Raw genomic sequence first — 21,445 nt, forward strand, 5'->3', positions numbered from 1 at the left:
CTGTAATGCACTTTTTCTAACAGCAGAATTTCAGAGATGGTTAATATAGTAAAATTGAAAGAGTGGTTCTTCATTTAATTTGTTCGTGTGTTTAAAAGGAACGTTGCATTATAAATAATGAACTTGTTTCTTCGGAAAACTGCGTTATATCTCCCGGGATTCAAATATTTACATTAGTCGAAGTTAAAATTAGATATCAGTTAACGAGCAATAATGTAGATTGTAGATGGTGACTTCAATTTGCATACTGCTCAAGTTAATTTGTAATTACACGAATTTCTGCGAACTAGGATATGTTGTTCTGTTGTCCTATTGTGTTAACAATATATAATTTGGTGTGTCAGCTAAATAATATCGTATCATGTGGAGTAGTTACTGTAATGCACTTTTTCTAACAGCAGAATTTCAGAGATGGTTAATATAGTAAAATTGAAAGAAATATTGGTATGATACTATAGTGCTCTTTTTGAACGGAATGATTTTTTGTGGCATTAGGATCCCTTTTCAGCATCAAGCTATAAGAAATTGGTGGGATCCGAAGCACACGAGTACCCACCAGGAATCGAAGTAATGGGCGATAACGCTAGCCGTGCCATAATAACTGTACAGGTTTGAAGCTGGTCGGAACAATGAGTTTCTAACGTTATTGCCTTTCTCCTCAATAAGCGAACAGTCGGTAAACTTTTTGGATACGAGTTTGTCGAAAAGAAAAAAAAAGTGTAAAACATTGTTCCGCCCTTATCTATTCAGCACAGTTAACTCATGTTCGTAAGAAATTTCCGTCGTTCCTAGAGTATTAATTAGTAACTTTTAACAAGTGCTGCAAGGTCTCGTACTGATGTTTATTAAAATGACCTTCCACGGTTTCGTTCTTTTTCTTTTTTTTAATGACTAATAATGAAAAAATAACATTTTGAGTGAACTTAAAACATCATATAAACAAAATATAACTTTGGAAACAGTATGTTGACTAAATACATAAGCTGACTCTCCGACTAGAACTCGTACAGTTGTCTAATACAAATACTATTATTGCGTCTGTGTGCCATAATATGCAGATAACGGTTAACTCTGTAAACAAACTATTATTAGTTACAAAGGTTGTTGATGAATTATGCATGAGTCACTATTCGTGCTCCGAGCGTTTCGAGTGATTTACAAGACACGAATCTCACATTACTGAATTATCGTGTGAATACATGTTGATAAACCAATATATATTTAAATAATATTCAATTGTATGTAAGTTAAAGAGTAAACTTTTATAATTGAGTACGTTAAATTTATAGTGCATAGAGGACCCCTTTATAGTCTCATTCGAATTTTACAAAGCACATGTAGATCAGTGGCTGAGATATTTGCTGTGCAATCGGGAGCTCTCGAGTTCGAAATGCAACTTTCAGTGAGACAGAGCTCTTCCAACAGAAACATACACAACTGCCAATACGAGGCATCACTTTCGAAGAGTGTCTCGTAGGCACCCTCGTGTGTTTCCAAAATTTTCCCTCTGTTGATATATGGATACTCACCAGTATATTTTTAGGGAGCATTGTGGCTAAGTGGTACAGCTTATAGTTCGATGAAGAGGATTATAGGTTCGATTTTAGAATATGAAAATCTGTGGTGGATAATATTGGGTCTGGGAATTTTCTGTCCGTAATTCCATTTCTTTTGACGTTCGTTTCAAAGTTTTTCGTTTTCATGTAGAGTAATTTATCATCTGTTCTGTTTAGCCTAAATGGCATAACTGCAGGAGTGAAAAAAGAAAATAATTTTTCCAAATAGGCTTTTTAAGGACCTCAAATATCGTGTTGAGAAATGTGCTGAGATTTTCATATTGGAAGATAGTCTCAGTAGACGACCCAGAATTTGTCTTTCTCTAATGTATTGAACAGGTACCTACCCATAAAACATGTCTTATTAAACAAGATTATGTTACAGGCGCTCTGTTCAGTATTTCAGTTATATGCATTATGTCAGAATAATCTTCATAAAGATCAGTGCTAGAACGACCACCTCTGGTGCATCTTGTCTGGTTCGATCATAGTTCTGGGGGGACCCTCCCACTTTCTCATTCCACCAATTCTTCCATCATCATTCACTTGCTTTAATCATCGTCTACCATAGCCTAAAGGGCATAATTATGGGACGTTAAATTCACTTATTTCGATCACAGTTCTCACCAAGTGGGCTTTGTGGTGTACAAACACCGTGTGCGGGGTTTGTTTGGGATTCTCTCATTGTTTCCTCCCACTTTCTTCATTCTACTGTGTTGTTCGTTATCATTATTGTTTCCCTTAGCCTCGAAGCATAATCGTGGGAAGGTAAACTTTTAATAGGTAAATAAAGACAGTAAATTTGTTAGTGGCACGAATAATAATAATAATAATAATGAGATGATATTAAACGTTACCAGAAGTTAAATCTGAAAAAAGATAAGGCAATGGATGGTTGTAAATAACTGCGAGCGAATCGTTGCGTAAGATCAACAACATTGTCTATCCGGCTGTGCAACTTTTTCTTTCAAAGTTTACTATAAAGACCAAATGTAGGTCAATAGCACACTGGAGAGATGAGTCAAAGCACAGGTCAATATGTAGGTGGATACGTAATGTTTCTGAGTTAAACAGAAATAAATATATATATATATATATATATATTGATGTCAAGAGTCGTCGTAATAAATTACGGCAACACGAAGAAGGAAATCCATAACTAGAAATTGGTTTCGTGATTAAATTTGCTTTTTGTTATGCCATGTGTGAGAATATATGCTAGTTACATAAGAAATAAAATATGTTTGCTTGAATGCACATGGGAATCACAATATAGTGTATTGGTTGTGATAGCATTTCCGGGTTTTGTATTTTGCTTTACGATTCCTTTCAATCTGTTCTGAATCCTTTTAACATGCTACGTTTGTTAAAAGTATGTCATATTTGGAAGAGTTGTCAGGGGAAGGGGGAAGCTAATATTTTATGAGCTTTCCATGTGGTTGTTGTTAAAACTTATTTGTAGCTACACGAAAAAAAGCTTAAGAAGTTTGAGCATCCCCGCCGGTTTAGTTGCTAACACGCGCTTTCGGTACTCTTGGTCCCAGGTTCGATCCCCGGTGGGAAAACATTGAGATTTAAACTTATTAGGGTGGTTGGGATTCCACCTTAAAAAGTCCCATCACGGCGAATGCCGCTAATTTTACAGTAATTATGTGATATCTTCAAATAGATAAAAGATAATCGAAAGGTGGAACAAGAGCGCCGTAGACAATATTATTTTACATGAGATACCGTTATCACGACTCACTTATCTGCTTTCGACTTCCAACCATTTAGAAAATCGACATTGATTTTGGCTGCAAACGGAAAGCTACTACTAGGTGACTCGTGATAACGGTACCTCATGCAAAATAGTATCTAGTGCACTCTTGTTCCACATTTCGATTATCTTTTTTCTATTTGAAAATATCACATAATTGCTGTAAAATTAGCGGTCTTTTAATTTCGTAGTGATTAGGCCTCTTAAACTGTAGGTCCAGATTTCGTATAGCCTCAGTGGTGAATGAGACAGTGAACTTCAATAAAGAAACAAAACTAAGAAGTTTGGCATATTAGCGACTTAGCGAGATATATTAGTTTGAAACTTGCTTATGCTGATATCCCTAAAATTGTCCAGTTTAAATCAGTGGACAGACCACTTGCTGCAAATTAACAATGCTCAACGTAAAGTATTCGAAAAAAATGTCTTCTTACCTCTTTTAAGCAAACTAACTCATATCCATAAGTGGAAATAAACAAATGTAAATATTTCAAAGCAAAATAGTGAATTATCCTATACCATAAGAATATGGTAAGTTGTGAGGATACATCCTTTTAAAGAAAGAAGTGGCATTTTTGAACAGGCCATATCAAGTTTTCCTCTTTTTGGATTGTGAACTTCACAAAGCCAACTGACCTCTTCTGCACATACAGATTTTTATATGAATTTCCTGTTTACAGTTACAATAAATGAAATTTTTATGCTGTATAAATCTACTTTAAGAGGAGATGGTGTACTTCATTTTATATTTCTGGAGAGAAGGGGTCCGACAATCATTTCATATTTGCACAAATCCCATTCTTTCCTGTCAGAGATTCCCGTACCTCAGAGCTCACTGCCCTATTTATTGTGTTTTTTTTTTTTTTTTTTTTTTAAGTAAAAAAGTGACGTGAAGGTTACCAGTTATATAGAAGCAGATATAGGTCAGGTGATTAAGGTGAATTATAACTGTGATTTTTATCTGTGAAAGAAAATCCATGCAGAGCGAGAGCATGGTTACTGCAGTGGATGATAACGGCCTCACCGTTTGCATTAGACCTCTGGTATGATGATGAAGATAGCAGTTTCGATTATTTTACTTTAAGACTGCTGAAGTGCTCTTGAAAGCCTATTAACGTTATCCTTGAAAATCTGCATTTAATTTCAGTTACGTTCAATATCTGCAAGTGGTTTAATCATTACCGTTGGGCATTCAATGTCTCCGGAACTCCTCTTGTCACTGTGCCAAAGAAGCTAGAGGCTAATCACTTGCAATGACTAGAATATACAAAAGGAACCTTTGCAGGACATACGCGTGTGTAGCGTGACTAAAGCTCCAAGTATGGTTAAGATTGATTGCTCATGCATTTAATGTGCTGCAGTGTGCTAGAAATGGTAATACCCACTGGGGTCATTATTATAAGAATTCTCTTTTTAACGTCCATTCATGAACTTGACCAGAAACCAGTACAGCAATACCAAACTATTTGGGGGTTTCCGCACTTGCCACTTTTGGCAACAAAAGTACTCTAATTACATTTAGTTTATATTACCAGGTTACTCCTCTCTGTCATTAAGTGGCCAGAATTCATAATTTTGTTGAAACCTAACATTTATTCATCAATTATCGATTTATTTATTTACATTCTCATACAAAAGCATCGCAAGTGAATAAATTTATATGTATTTGGAGTTCATTCAATGCGGAACCCGTATCGTATGCTCACGAACGACATCGGAACAAACCCGGAAACGAAGAGTACATCACCATTTGGAGAGTAATGGAAAGTAGAGAGCAGCGAACACATTTAAACATATCTTATCGTTCAGCGTACGAAATTATTGGGGATAGCTTTGTCTGGATCACTTATAACAGGGGTGTCCTATCTTTTTAGGTTTGAGGGCTACTTTTTTGGGTTCAAAAGAGCCAATATATTTCAATAAAAAATTTTTTGTAGGCCTTATATTTGGAGAACTACATATAGTATAGCCAAACCCCCAAACTATCAGTTAACTCACTTGTCAGTATGATGTAGTTATTCGGTAGAAAATACGAAAACTCAATTTAGGGGCTGTTCAAAAATTTGGTGGTCCCTGGTCCAAATACTGATTATTGGCCAAGATCGCACTCTTTTGATCCATTTTTGGTTTTCCTAATTTTCTTGTCATTTCGCAAATCGGGGGCGCGGTGGCTCAGTGGTAGAGCGCTTACCTCTGGTGCGTAGTGTCCCTGGTTGGGTCCCGACCAAGTAAGTTTGTGGTGGACTTCATGGGTTTTCTCGGAGTACTCCCGTTTCCTCCTACGTTATCATTCCGACCAATTCTTCCATCATTGTTCCTTAATCATCTGTCTCCATTAACTTAAAGGCTGTAATCGTAGAACATTAAACTGAAAGATTTCACATCATTTAACTTTCATTTCACAAGTCGCTGGCGATCTACTTATCTGTCTACTAGCCCATCGACAAGACAGTATGACGCAGGTGTACCTCTCATGACCTGCCAGTCGACTTATTGGCACCCCTAACCTATAAGGTGGCTATTGGAGAAGTCTACTAATAAGAAATAGTTCTTCATATATTTTCCTACAAGTTGGTTTGGTCACTTATTGAATGCCATCTATTGTCATTTGGAAGCTATTTCAAAACCGTACAATAGTAAAATTTTCTGTTACTTCTCCAGTAAAAAGTGAATATATATATATATATATATATATATATATATATATATATATATATTCGTGGAGAGTGTCGTGGTAACACTTTCATGAAAATAATTTTGGCGTAAATTTAAAAGGAAATGGAAAATTAAAATGTTAGCTGTATAACTAACTTTGTGGCTGAAAGAATCAAAGATTCATTGCCACAGATACGAAATTTTAAATTGTGTCATATATATTGTCTCCTCAGCTTAAGTTATGAAGAACGGAGTGCCCACTGTACTATATCCAAAATAATTGAAAATGCTGCTGCTGTCCCATCATCGAACAAAATATATTTCCCTAAGATACAACATAAATGCAATCTGGACCCTATTTCAGTAAACTCGAACTAGGGGCACTTAAAAAGTAATAAAAATATGTGTAAAGGTTTTAAATTTTGGTATAGGAGCAACATTTTTCATTACATATTTTTCTAGAAGAGGCAAATTTAATACTTTCCCCACGAAAAAGGTTATGGTCCTGTCCGAATTCTTCCAATTAAACTCAATACTGTCGCACAAGTTTTATTGTTGTTCCCTCCAAAAAATACACTGAAAAGATAGGGACATGTGTTTCCATCTATTGATTATTAACACTCCTCTAAACTTGTCTTCGTTTGGGTAGTCGGAAATATATATTGGTCTGTGCGAAAGATATAATTGATATGTCTTCAGACCAGAGTATGATGTTACTTTCATGAGGATGATGTATCAGAACAGAAGCGTTTATCCTTCATTCTCATCTTCATATTGTCCCCGCCTTTTTAGTTGTTTGCGCTTGAGGAGAGGCTCATTTGAAGATGCAGTTACCAAATGTTAGTCACGTCAGAGTCTTATATTGGACTAATTTTTCAATCGTCCCTCCAGCATTCATCACTTGATAAGAGGGCTGTGGAATTGTTCTAGTTAAACGACAGCAAAAAACAACGAACCAATTGCTTCATGTGAATTATTTCCTTCAGCAGACCTTGGTGCTTCCTTGTTTCCCAGCCGTTCATTCGCCAATACAAGAATTTTACTGCTCTCCTGAGAAACTAGCGAGCGGAGAGCTTTCACAAGGAGTTAGCAACTGAACATGTCATGGTTACCTTAACCTATAGTGTTTTTTGATATAATGGGAATTACTGTTTGTAGGAGTTCGTGATTTAATGAAGATGTAAATGTCAAGAATGTAGTTGAAAGAAACTTTTAATATACATCCTGAATAGATGATGTGCACAATGTACTATTCAAAATTTCTGGGACAAACATCAAGAAAGATTAAAAACTTACTATTCTTGTGGCCGCCATAACCCACGAAATAGTCCCATCGTTCTCCTGCCGGTAGAACGTTCTCTGGAAGTCATTTTTCAAAAAACAGTTGAGCACCATCTGGATTTTTGTTTTATCTCGATGGTGTGAAGTCATCATTTCTTCAACCTCAGTTTCAGTTTTGAGAAACTGAAAAAATCGGCCCAGGCCAAATGTAGTGAGTATGAGGCCAACGATAGAACACAGTAACCGAGATACACGTGTACTGACTGATCCACCTAGCGGAAATTCCTTTGCATGCTGACTCACAAGATCCATCAGTATTGCTACCTGTTGTTACAGTGCTGTACAGTTGATTGACAGATATTCCGAAAATTCTGGATAGCACCTCGTATGGGAATGAACATGCAGATAGAACATTATTAAAAGAAGTCAGTCTTTCATTCCTTCCGAAGGTAATAATGTTTGTCTCCGACTTTTTTATTTCTCATGTTTTTAAAATATTGCAAAATTCAAAGAATAGTCGGAAAATTTCTATTCATAATTTTGTAGCACCTGCAAACATTATATGTAGTACTCAGTTCAAGTGCACCAGTTTGTTGGCTTTAACAGGCTATAACTTCCGAATGTTATTTTTTACTTATTCGATAAGTTCGTGCGTACAGAAGTCTTCCTCAAATTTAGTGAAATCAGCTGTTATGCCCCGTAGGCTGGGGGATACGGGTAGTAAGTGCAAATGAGAGAGAAGAGAACCGGAGGAAATATTTTGGTTGTACATATCAGAACCGCATAAAATTGGACTACTACTTCTAGAAGCGTGTCCTCTTATTAAATAAGAATAATTAGCGTTTAATTATTGAGATAGCACAGTCAATGTCGGATTTTTGACGAGCCAAACAAGGTAGCCTAAGCTAAGGGCCACAGGAAAAAAATAAACATTTTTTTTTAGATTGTAACGTTTTACATATTGTTCGGTGTAGTAGATTTCGTTACAGTACCGTGTCGTGGAGTGACGGTCCCGGCGCCGAAGTAAGGGGGCGGAAATTTCAGGAGGAAAAATATACATATATATAAAATGGAAGGAAAAGTAATAAAAAGTGCTCAAAATCAAGAAAAAGCAGGGTTTATTTTTGAAAATTTTCTTACGCTTCACGCCAACCATGGTGGCGTTTCGCGGCTCGTCTGTCGATCTCATTCATATGTACTGGGGTGCCGTCGTATACCCTTGCCCTAGGCGCTGATTTTCCACGGCACAGACACTCTAAAGTAACAAACCTAAAATTTATATAAAACGACTTCATAGTCCAGAGTCAGCAGTGGCGGAGAAGCGTTGAGTCATTTTATCAACTAAACTGCTAACCCCCAAAGATACGTCTATATACTAGAAAGTATGTACTGTAAAACAGTCTGTGGGCAAAAGCAAAACTGTCAAAGATGTGCTGGAACAGTGTCATAAGTGGACAGTTTATCACGAGGTCGGTGAGGGGGACCTCCGATCATAAATTGCTTAGGGTCGTAGATTCCCTAATTCCGCCACTGGGTACAAGACAGAAATTCTCATAAAGGGAAAATCCTTTATTTTGTATTTGCATTAGAAGGTAATTGTGTCACCTTTCATCTTATAAATAATGTAAAGACCATGTCTTCTGTCTAGGAACGGCGAAGGTGAAGCTGGAAATAATGTATGGTTATCCAGGAAATACTTAAGAATGCGACAAAACCTGTTCTGTGTGAAAAAGATCAAAGAAAAGGAAAGATACGGAAAGAAATATTCAATGTGTTGTCACTTCCTTACATTTTTTTTTCAACTTATCATTGTAATATCAAGTGTATTAGCATTAAAAATGGATGAATAATTGTATATTAATATGATCAACAATTTTATGGATCACTTCAGAGTAATCAAGCTCGAGTTAAAAGTCATTTGAAGGTTAGTACATATACATTTCAAATACAAGAACCACATTCATTCAAGGTCAGAAGCTGAGATAGTTTAGTCTGCAAATTATTTTCCTCATACGCACAATTTTTATATTCCTGAAAGAAGACATAGCACAAGATTAAAGTTTCATTGCAGTGGGCTGTCTTAAGAATTCAGTCTGAAGAAAAGGAAAGAAACTCTGTGAATATTCAAATATTGATGCATTTAACAATGTTATGGTAATATTTTAAACCTGTGATGGTCAAACTACGGCCCTCCGGGCATATGAGGCCACCGAAAGGTTCCATCTTGTTCGCGACAAGATTCTTAATCTGATGAATGAAAAGAAGAATGGTGTTTCTTTTTAAGGGTTACATTAGAAACAGACTGACAAACGAGCATTTACTAGCTCTTCTGAGAATCAGCTCATCCCAGATTGAACCAGATTGAGAAACTTCAATTATTAATATTAGAATAATTTTGTAAAAGGACTAGTGTTAGGCAACAAATTACATTGACCCGTCTAAAGTTTTCTTTCTTTTTTCTTTGGCCTTCTGCTATAAGAGTTTGCCTATCACTGTTTTAAATGAATGCTTTAATGTTTGTCTTTTTTAGCACGAGAAGCACTTCCGTTTTTTTTTTTATTTATATAAGTGAAATAAATTTCCGGTCGCTACAGGAACTCGTGGCATCATACGAGACATCCATGTCAAAATATATATATATAAACTTTGTAAAATGTGAAATTGAGCTGTGGACATAAGGATCTTCACAAAATTGTTAATGCTGTACAGAGGAATAACGGTTCGAAGATAATTAAAAATTAACTTGAAACTTCTCTGAGTTTGTTTGAAAGACGACGACAAAAGAAAACTTTTCTAGAGGGAATCTTGTTTGCTGCATATTTAAGATAATGGATAAGAGCTTCTTCAAAAATAAATAAATAATATAACAAATTTCATCATATGCTCATATACTGCAATTTATTATTACAGCTACATTTAAGATTGAAATAGTCGATTTCGATGCAGTCTGTAAACTGATGATACATGATATGATTGTGTGAAGGCAAAAGTTGACGCCAGTCCACAAAATAGGAAGAACACAAGCTGTAAGAGTTATTGGATACGAAGTCCGGAGATAAAAAAGAAAGAAAAAAAAAAAAACACTGAATACATTTGCCTTTGAAGAATATTACGCAACACAAAACTCAGTAATATGTACACTCTGTACAACGAAGTTGTTTAGTTCGTTATGAAACGTTGTTTACTCAAATTTTGAACCGCATTAGAGATTTTTAAGGAGTTTGGTTTTCCAAACCGTTTGTCTATTTACACAGTCTGGCCGTCCATCCATTGGCCGGGATGTAGAGCGTCAAAACTTAGGAGTCGATTTTGTTGATGGAAATAATCCACCGGAAGTGGTAGAAATTTCCGAGTTTTAACATTTATTGCTACAGAGCAAAACGCATAGAAAATAGCACAAATTGTTTCCTAACGTCAGTTTAGCATCCAAAGAATATATTCCATGTCCACCTTCAACTTTCTACTAAAACAGGAAGGGATAGAAGTCCAATACAACGTTCGGTTTTAATATTGATTTACATAAAGGAAAAACAGTAAGAAATAGCGAGAAGCGTTTTTTTTAAATAGCTAGCATTAACATTCTAAGAATAGGTAGGCCCTACCATCGTCTCACTGAACTCTCTACTAAAGTCTGAAGTGGGTAATCTACCACAACTTGTGGTATCAATATTAATTGTGGAAACATTACGTCATACGAACCAAACTTCATCATGTGGTGTACATATGACACTGCTACGTGTATTATTCGTCTCTTAGTTTTCTTGTTACAAGCCCCATTCATGAAATAACGGTATTTCATGTATGTGAATATAAAACCTTTGAATGAGAAATGCCGAGACTAGGATTTTTTTTTTTTTTTTGAACAAGACTGTCCCTAGTCACTGAATATTATTCGGATAATTAGGTCTAGACTTCTAAGAGGAGCGGGAGATGTCATTGTATGGAATATCTTTATGAATGTATAGGATTCTAGAGGGGAAATCTGTGAGAAAGATAAATTACTTGGCTGAGTCTTGAACAACATTATCTGATACAATTCTGTTCTTCAGTAATCAATATGGTCTCTAAAACCTAGAATTAGTTTTAATAAAACATTCCTGTTGTAATATAATTCGTAAATTAAATTTTCCTTTTGTGGCTTCGGTAGAGTAGTCGCTAACGCTCTCGTATTTGGTGCGAGCGGCCCCGGGTTCGATTCCCGGTGGGATCACTCAGTCGAAAAAGTGTAAAAAGCTTTTCCAAGCCAGTCATCCTGAGGGAAGTTTTCCTCATTCACACCAGGCAAATGTTGGGATTGTATCTTAACATAAGATCCCAGGTCGCTTCCTTCTTTCCTTCCTTCCTTCCCTTTCCCCGGATAGTGTGCTCGCCGAGGGACGTCATCCCTCATACGTGACGGGCTAACATGGCCATAGATGCTGAAAGCCCAGAAGTCTTAATTCCTAATTCCCCCCAAAATTTGCCTTTTACAAATTTGTTCTAATTAATACGAAAATAAAAGCCTTCTCTAAGAAATGAATAATAAAATTCAATATACAGAACTTCCTCGTGGATATATTGTTAATATACGTGCTTTCATTGAAAGAGACATGCGTTCAATTCCCGGTGGGAGCTTAATGTGGTTCGGATCCCATGCCGTAGGTTTTTCTCAGGCTGGCCCAAACCAACCAGAATAAAGTGCATGTATCATTCATAAAAAGCAAAATGCTTGCGTTATTTGTTATAGAGATGGCCAAAAAGGCCGAATAACATTTTGTATAACTACAAATAAATAAACAAATAAATAATAATAATAATAAATTTAAGCCTGGCGCCATATTTTCGATTCATGAAATCAGAAAATGATGATCTAGAATGTTTCATAGAACACAATCCAAGGCTTAAAATGATCATAAGTGACATTTCTCTTTTCTGTGGAAGAGCTTTATTTGACTGATCAATGCATTTTTTGTAAATTTTAATTAGGCCTAGGTATATTCAAAATATAAATCGGAGAACGTAATACAGTAGATGGTTTTAGTATATTGTATCTTTATTTTATTTTACATGTGTAATTACTATGTATTTTCCAAGATCTGAAGTAAATAATATATAGGAAAATCTTAAATGTATGCAAATGGGAGGAGACTGTAATGAGTTGTGTTTATTGTGCTTTGGGTTGTGTTTATTGTAAAATAAATAGATTGACGAAATTTCAAAAACGTTTTAAGGAAATGTAATAAGAAATATAAGTTCCTTCCTTTCAGTCTTACGGACAGTGGTGTTCCTGGGTGCCCTTCAGTTACAGCTACGAGCTCATTCAATCTCCCGTCTCCTTCCAACAATACATATTTGGGTGGGAAATGCGTGTCTTTGATAACCTTACAGTTGCATGAGAACCTTTAGTCACTTAATAATAATAATAATAATAATAATAATAATAATAATAATAATAATAATAATAATAATAATAATAATATCAACAAATTTTGTTTGTCTGTAGATCCTTATTGCTTATGAAGGTGTTTATTGAATGAAACCTACGTATGTGTATTTACAGCTGTGAAATGGTCAGGGAAGGAAACAAGAGATGGTAGAACGTATTACGTGTAGGAGGATAATCCGTTATAGCAGTAAGGTCAAGGCCACCAATTTTAGTCGCCTAGATTTTGTACTCGCAAAGTGACCTCAATGCATTGATAACAATAAATAGGATGATCACGTACGGTTGAGTTTTCCAACTTTTTAATCCATGTCATAAACTTTTAGCAAAAAAGGTTAAGGATTCAGCCAGCCCAATCTTTTATAGCAGTATATAGCTTCCTGTTTTGTTAGATTAATTTTCAATACCGGAGTTGAGGGTGATGCATTTCTTACATTATTTTGTTGGAAATATCAATCTTAGATGCACGAATGTTGAAAAATACTGTTGATGTGTACTTTATGACCTTATTCCTTCGTTCTAGGTTAGCAAAATTAGAGGAATCGCTGAAAGATGAGGGTCTCACGGAAGCACAGAAACAGGAGAAGAGACAGCAGCATGCCCAGAAAGAAACCGAATTCTTGAGGCTTAAACGATCTCGCCTTGGAGTGGAAGATTTCGAACCGTTGAAGGTTATTGGAAGAGGAGCGTTTGGAGAGGTACGTTGTTTAAAGAGAGTAAGATATTATGTCTAATTACAATGCTGTAGATATGTTCAGTGACTATCCACTTACTCAGAACAGCCAAGACGTCAACTTCAAATTCTATTAACCCTTCATTCGTGACCCTTACTCTTTAGTAGAAAAATAATAAGTAATAGGAGCGTCTGATCAATGTCATCGTTTCTCGGGAGTTATCCAATTTTAATCAACTCTCTTCAGTCCACCAATTATTTCATTTTTCATTTGCAACATTTTATCACCCTCCTCGATAGTGTACAAGACTAGCCATGACACATTTAACTGAAACTATATCTTTGCCGAAACACTTTTAATTGTATAAGAGAGTCTTAGTGAGAAAAGCGAAAAAGAAAGGAACTCCAAATCAAACAAATTTTAAATGATGAATTCAGACTTCTTGACATTAAAACATGAGTGTATTTGAAGGTATTTGTTACAAACAATGCATCATGATATATAGATTGATTTTGTTTTCAGAATGTTATAATTTCTATGATATAATGGAAGCCATGAGATGTGATTGAAAGGACAGTGTATGTTTACGTAAAAAATAAGGCGTTGATGAAGGGGGGAGGGGGTTCCCATTGAAAATTTGAACATTGATAAATATTTAGATGCATTCCTTAGTTTAATACTTATAATGATTCTTCAGTTTAGTTCATTTAGTAGGAAAGACAGTGTGGTTTATATTGTTAGAGTAGTAAGTGATGTAAACAAGTAAATATCTAAAATAATGCCATAATTAGTTATTTGTTCTATATATTGTATTCGTAATCCTTAGAGCTAGGAATTTTAGGTGCAAAATGTCAGTTAGTGAAGAGGCAGGCTTTAGAAAAGAAGGTGCAAATTTCAAATGTAAATATTCGTAAAAATAGCACCAAAACTAATTACATTAGAAGAACTCAAAACTTACTCATATATTAAAACGTCTTCTCTAAAACTTGTTCCAGAATACAATATTATTAAAGTCGTAACTGCAGAAAAAAACCTAAAACGGGGAACATTTAACATTTCAATGTTTTTTTCTCGGGAGGCTGCATCTTCAGCAGGTGCATCATTATGCATGGGCAGATTCGGGGCAGTCATCCCACTCCATAAATTTGAGACATACATACATTCTAATCAATTGTATAGTAATATACTAAAGAGAAAAACTGGAAACTCCTAATGTTAGTGGAGAGACTTACCCCCTCTTCCTCCCCCACCTAAGCAAAACTTGAAATTACGCTACTGATCTCCAGTTACTAAGTAAATATTTGTATATACGGATAACCATGATTGGTAATCTTGATGGTGCCATCTTACTTAACTTCAACAGCTTTCGCCTGACGAGCTTTACACTGAAGCGAAAGTAATGTAATGTCTTACACGTTCAGTGTTCCTTTTTTTATTATTATTATTATAGAAATAAAAAGTATCAAAACAGAATTAAAAATGCAAAAAGGTGCAACGAAAACAGTTAAGAATGTTTATATTTTCTTTGCAAGATAACATTTTTTTTCTGTTAAAATGCCCAAATTACTTTAAGTGCAGCACCTAATATTTCTAGCTCTACTAATTCTAGTCTTACCCTATTCGTTGACTCCAGCTATATACTTGCTGCTTTTCGATATGTCCTTTTAAACCACAGGAAAAACGATCTGGTACCCATTATTTCTACTCTATCTACTGGCATACTTAGGTATGTTAGATAAATAGTTTAAAATTTATATTTGGATAAAGCATTAAGAAAAAATATGTATATTGAGATAAACAATAACGTGTTTATTATTTGTTTGAAGTTTTAACTGAAATGCTGTTCTTGTTTTAGGTTCGGTTAGTACAGAAAAAGGACACAGGGCATGTGTATGCGATGAAGATTCTTCGGAAAGCCGATATGCTGGAGAAGGAGCAAGTTGCCCATGTTCGTGCCGAGCGGGATGTGTTAGTAGAAGCTGATCACCAGTGGGTAGTGAAGATGTACTACAGTTTTCAGGATCCCATTAACCTTTATCTCATAATGGAGTTCCTTCCTGGAGGTGAGTGGGAATTGACAGTTATGAATTGTTAGAAGTAGCTTGAAACCTCGCGGTTTGTTCCGCGCCTGATCGCCGTTGGGTCACAAAGCGTCAGATTAAAACTTTAGTTTTGGGGATTCCACCCTGAACAGTAGTTCGTCTTATACAGGATGTAACTTCATTAATGTAACAAACGTCAGGAGGTGATTCCTGACACCCAGATAAGAAAGAAAAAAAAAAAAGCCCTATGAACAAATAGTATATTGGGAAAGTCCAGGAGGGCTAAAATCGTGGGAAAAGTAAGTTCTAAGTAGTAGATATCGATGTGCAAAGAGAGACAAACTTCAGTTCGTCGTGCACATCATAGATGTATAAAGTGCCCACTATGGAGAGCAATGCATGCATGATAAAGCCGAATCATGGATTAGCGAACCCGTTGCACTGGCGTTATGGATACGCTGTTTCAAGTCGTTGACATAGTTGAGAGGAGTAGCATACACCATACTTTTAATGTTTCCCCACAGAAAAAAAATCAGTTGATTCAGGTCCGGAGACTGGGCAGACGACTGCACTGGACCTCCATTGTCTTGGGAGGTTGTTGTTCAACCACCAACAGACATTTACACTGAAGTGCGTGGGAGCCCTATCGTGCATGTACCACATGTTGCGGCAGATCGCTAGGGGAATATTTTTCAGTAATTTGGGCAGTGTATCCTGCAGGAAGGTCAAATGCTCGCTCCATTCAGTCTTTGGATAGGATGTATAGAGCGATCAGTTGATCGTGGACAATACCACACGATACATTGATTTCCAATGATTGACAACCGTACTATGAGGATGTGCATTTGCCCACTTGTGAGTACTATGCATGTTGGCGTTACCATCCCTTCCAAACGTGGCCTCGTCAGTGAACAGTACTGATGCCTGAAACAGCGTGATGGTAGTGGTCAGTTGAATGAACCACTGGCAGAATGTTTCATGTTGTTAGAAATCCGTTTCTGTCAGTCCGTGTACTCTTTGTGGGTGGTATGGGTACAAGGCAAGGTCCGTTGACCCTACTGTTCCGCGCTTTTACAGGTCCCTTCATAACTCTCTGTTTTTGCGTAGCCACTTTCTCCAGTCATAGTGTGACGTCACCGCGGTGAAGCAGGTACAAATATCGTAGGCTAAGCCTATGTTACGCCGTAGCAATTTGCAAAGGAAAACAAAATTTTAAATGCAATAGAAATAAAGACTACATACAAATACAATATGTACTCACTATAGCATTGAGTAGTACTTGAAGAATAACTTTGCATCCACTGTCTTAAAGAACATTCCTCCTGCGGAGTTCCTGTGTTTTTCTATTCAAAACCCGAATTCTGAAGTATGTCTTAGCCATGTCGAATAGTTTCAAGATCGAATTGTCTTTCTTAGGACATAAAACGGTCGGCCAATCATATTCTTTTTTTTCTTCGATTCACAGTTTTCTTGTGAAATGTTCGAAATATACGTAATACTATTTTATTGCTTCCATCCGCCTGGAAGAAGGTGAAACGAGACCACCACGTAGCCTCATATTGCCACCATTGAACTTCGAAAGAATCGCAACTATCTTGAATCCTGAGACTTCAAATTTCGTTATGATTTTATCCAAATCATATCGAAATCATAATGCACTGGCTGTTTCCACACATCTATTAAGCCTCGAATCATTGCCACCTGGACATTTCTGTGGGGTCCTAAATATAAATAAACCTCTTGGTCATAGCATACGCGCCTATTAACATCAAATATAAGCACTGAAAATTTTTCCAGACTCTTTAAGCAGCGCCTTGCTAAGTCAAAATTTTCAAAACTGGGGTAAGAATACCAGGAAAAAACGGTAATTTTTGCATACAACGTCGAAATGTTGACACATTGGGTACGGGGATTCGAACTTGTAACCGCAGATGATTGTATAATTTATCAATGAGGTGCATTGTGTTAATGCACGAATGATATCTTAATCAATCCAGCTTAGTTTTTTCTTGACATTTATTAGCATATTTACTTGGCCTAGTGTAAAACTTTTCCGTAATATATCATCACCCGGTTATTAACCACTTTATTGAAACGATCACTTGCTTTCCAATTCTTTTAACTTCGTTTGTAAACATATTATTTGGCTTTGTACATACTGGCTGCACTCCAATGTCTGATCTCTTTTTTCTTTAAACACCTAACTTCCGTGCATTTAATTATTTCATTATTTACATCAACACGGTTCCGTATGGTAATGGTAAGTTTAGTGAAGGCACATCTTGTTTAAACTTTTTCTTGGGTAGAATATTTAGAAGCTCACATTTTAAATTATGTCCATAAGCTTCGGGAATAAAATGATCGGGATAGACGCTGGCGTTTTCAACTTTAAAGATGTCTTTCCGACAGCATTTCTTTTGCCAAACTTTCCGCAAAAAATCCGAGGGAAATACATGATAAATAACTTTGGAACCCGTAGTATTTTACTATAATTGCGACAAGTACTTAGTGTAGAATTCGACATGCTTATAGGCTAACACGAGCACTACAGTAATTAATGTTTTCTTAATACAGGAAAGCAAGAATCACTCTTTCCTGCAAAAATCAAAGAAACAAGCAAGGGTGAATGACAAGGATCTTGGGCGAAAGCTGTTTCTGCTCCCGCCGTGACGTCACAATTTTACTGCATCTTCGGTTTTCAAAGAAGGGTAGTTATGACGCGACCTTAAAAGAGGAAAGGAACAGTAGGGTCGACGGACCTTGGGTACAAGGTATATTCATGTAACGCACGCCTCACAGTCATGTGACTAACATGCGTGTCATGGCTAAATTTCCTTGTACTCGTACCTGACTCATTGTCCACAACTTTTAACACATGTTCGTCCATAACAGGTGTTCGTACACGACGGAGTTTTCCATAATCCACTTGGGCGGGTAGTATGGTCTCTGTTTGATGCACGCTCCGATAAATTGCTACAAACATCCTGTATGATGGTTGCCGTCTCTTAGGAAAACGCTCCTGATGGAGTCGTGTGCTGCACGACCGTCATGAATATCGTGTCGTTCTGTTCACGATTTGAATAACGCAGCATGTTTTAGTCGAGCACAGCCATTTGTCCTATTGAACACTTTCAGCATAATAACCGTACTCCTGTACCGCAGCGTCTTGAACACAAACGCCACCTGTCTGTGTGAACCAAGCAACTACGTATTTAATACCAGCGCCACCTCTAGACTTTTTAGACCGCCAACTCTAAGCTTATTGGTTTCAGTGGCTACCGCGTCGAACTTATCCGTCGCTAATTTTACCAATATGCCCAATATGTTATATGTTGTTGCATAGAACCTGTTTTGCTAATCTCGGTGTGAGGAATCACCTCTCGACGGTTGTTACATTAATTTACATCTTGTATAACTGGTGTTGAAAAGTGTAATTAAATATAAATCCAGTAACTTATAAATTACGTAAACAAGGATTTGACGTTAAGTTGTAGAAATGCTTTTCAAATTTGTCTGCTTCAAGTTTTTGAGTTGAAACTATGGGCTTTTTCGCAGTCCCGAAAAGTGGGGAAAATTAATGCAGATATGAAATATGTTTAATATGAGGCAAATAGTTAGTATGAACTATTAAACAAAAATATGAAACCAGCATCTGACTGTTAGTGATTAAATTCTATAAATAAATACGAAGTAATATCAAAAAGTTTCGAGGTTAGTTATGTTTACAAGAAAGTACTTTATTTATGTACGCTTACACACTATCACCTTCAAAATAGTCACCTTGGACAACCAATAGAGCGCTCCCATCGTTTCTGCCACTGCTGGAATGTGTCCTCAAAGTCTTGTGTTCGAAGCGTGTTTAGCACTTTCTGTGATTCGCGCTGGCTCCGCAATGGTGTCCAAATGGCGACTTTTGAGCTGGAACTTCAGCTTCGGTAACATGGTGAAGTCCGCAGGAGTCAAATCTGGCGAGTGGAGTGTGCGGAAGTGCGATCGTTTTGTTTCTGATGACAAACTCACGTGTGAAGAGAGCACAGTAACAGAGTGCATTGTTGTCATTGTTTGTCGGAAAAAAAAATATTTAAATGGTTATGTTACTTTTATATGTAACACTGAAATCCGTCAGACTGTGAGCTATAGCTATTCGTGTCTCTATCACAAAATTTTCGACAAACTTTTAAAAAATAAATTAGAATATAATAAATTATATTCTGACTCGTATCTTAAAATAAAATATGTAAAGTCTAGGGTAATTAACTTAATTAACAGGTTTATAACTCAGGATCTTATCTACATATGAAATCATAACACATGAGTTACCTCTATTAAAAGTTTATTCAGAAAAAGTTGATAATTCTATGAAATATCTTTCTTTAAAATTGCATGAGAAATACTGTTGGGTATTCTCTTCTCTAATTCCTTAATTATTCTCTAGTTTGAGTAAACTTAATAAAGCTAAGGTTTCTCTAATTATGTGCCTGTGGCAGACAGAAGGGTTAGCCCTCACTAAAAGCGTCCTCTGTCAACCTTAACTTATAAAGGGCATTGACTCACTACATCAAAAGCCCTGGCCTATTTCGTGTACTCCCTTAAATAGGAGATGCACTAGGATATCTATCTAAAAACTTATTATAGGGATAGGTAGGTAAGGAGAATGAGTTCGCCCTAAAGTATCGAAAGATCCTTAAATAGATCTGGCAGGTAAAGGTTAGTTAAGAACCATACTCCCTGAATTAGGAGATGTGATTCAAAAAAAAAAAAAAAAAAAAAAATCTAAAAACTCTATCAGTAGCCTCTTATGAATCTACTTCGAGGAATCGAACCCAGGAATCTGTGTTCAGAGTATTCATAAAAATCTATTGCGTCCTGCAAGAGGAACAAATTACCTTATAACCGACCAAAGCCGTATACAGTTTCAGATTTGAAACACGTACTCAAAAATCCTAGTATCAGGGAATTGTTAATCTAAATGCCATATCCACCTAAATATGGAATGTAGCATTTCAAGGATCAAATCCTGTCCCTATTCTACAGGGCCTAATTCCCTAGAAAAAATCTGTTTCTTGAATTAGTATAAGAATTATATTTCTATATCCCTTCTTCTCACAGGACCTCATTTTAGTCCAAGAAAGAAGTCCCTCAAAAATAAAAACCTACTAGAAGGTAGAACCTAATATAGCTCATGCCTTCTGCCCTATTTAAGACTCGGAGAACCTGACGAGTCTAAGCAAGACCACCGTAATACTCCCCCTCTTTACTTGAAGTCATAATATTTTCTTACGGGGAGAAAAAAGCTCCCACTCGGCTCACCGAGCCGAGTCCGTCCTATAGACTACATTTAGGAGACTGTTCGAAGTCTTCCCCAAGACTGACGGTCAACTGACCCCTTTCCTGTAAAAATCTTCTGTTTATATAGGAAAGCTATCATATCAATAGCTATGTAGAAAAAACGAGTGGTAGGGAGGAGGGTTCTCCCACCAACAAGCTTTCTCTGAATGCTTTCAAACTGACTGTTATTCCCTGAAACAGAGTTGCTATCTAACTATTCCTTTTACTAGAGGTATTTTTTATATAATAGCTGAAAACAGAAATAATATAAATATACATAAAAAATACAACAATTACATTTACATACAATTAATAATAACAATAATTAATCACCCAATGACCAGATCTGGATTTCTTAACCTAATAATAATAATAACTTAAAACATATAAATCAATACCAATATACTTATATAAAACAATATATATATTTAAAAACATTATTTAAACATAAAAACCAGCAAGTGATCCAAAAGTGTCACTTGCATCATGTAGCAGCCAGTTTTTCGCGAACCACAGATCCGATCGCGTTCGTCGAATATCCTGCCTCAGACGCCTTAAAACTGGCAGTAGAACTCGCTATTGACGGTCAGCTCCAGGTGATGAATTCATGATGTACAGTGCCGTGAATGTCGGAAAAGACGATGAACATGATCTGTTCGAGCTGGTCCTACCTCACCTTTTTCGGTCGTGGAGATGATAGGTTCTTCCACTGTGGAGACTGTTGCTTT

General features: G+C 36.4%; 1 protein-coding gene across 3 annotated transcripts in view; it reads left to right on the top strand.

Moving 5' to 3' along the window:
* trc (Serine/threonine-protein kinase tricornered) overlaps positions 1-21,445 on the top strand; it is a 230,655-nt gene that overhangs the window by 179,007 nt on the left and 30,203 nt on the right. For all 3 annotated transcript variants that reach the window (XM_081727837.1, XM_081727836.1, XM_081727835.1), the window contains 2 exons: positions 13,197-13,371; positions 15,203-15,410. In XM_081727837.1, the coding sequence (XP_081583963.1) occupies positions 13,197-13,371; positions 15,203-15,410 (383 nt within the window). The remainder of the gene's footprint in view (positions 1-13,196; positions 13,372-15,202; positions 15,411-21,445) is intronic.

This window comes from Thermobia domestica, chromosome 10 (assembly GCF_964235325.1).
Source record: "Thermobia domestica chromosome 10, izTheDome1.hap1.1, whole genome shotgun sequence".
In the NCBI taxonomy this organism is placed as follows: domain Eukaryota; kingdom Metazoa; phylum Arthropoda; class Insecta; order Zygentoma; family Lepismatidae; genus Thermobia; species Thermobia domestica.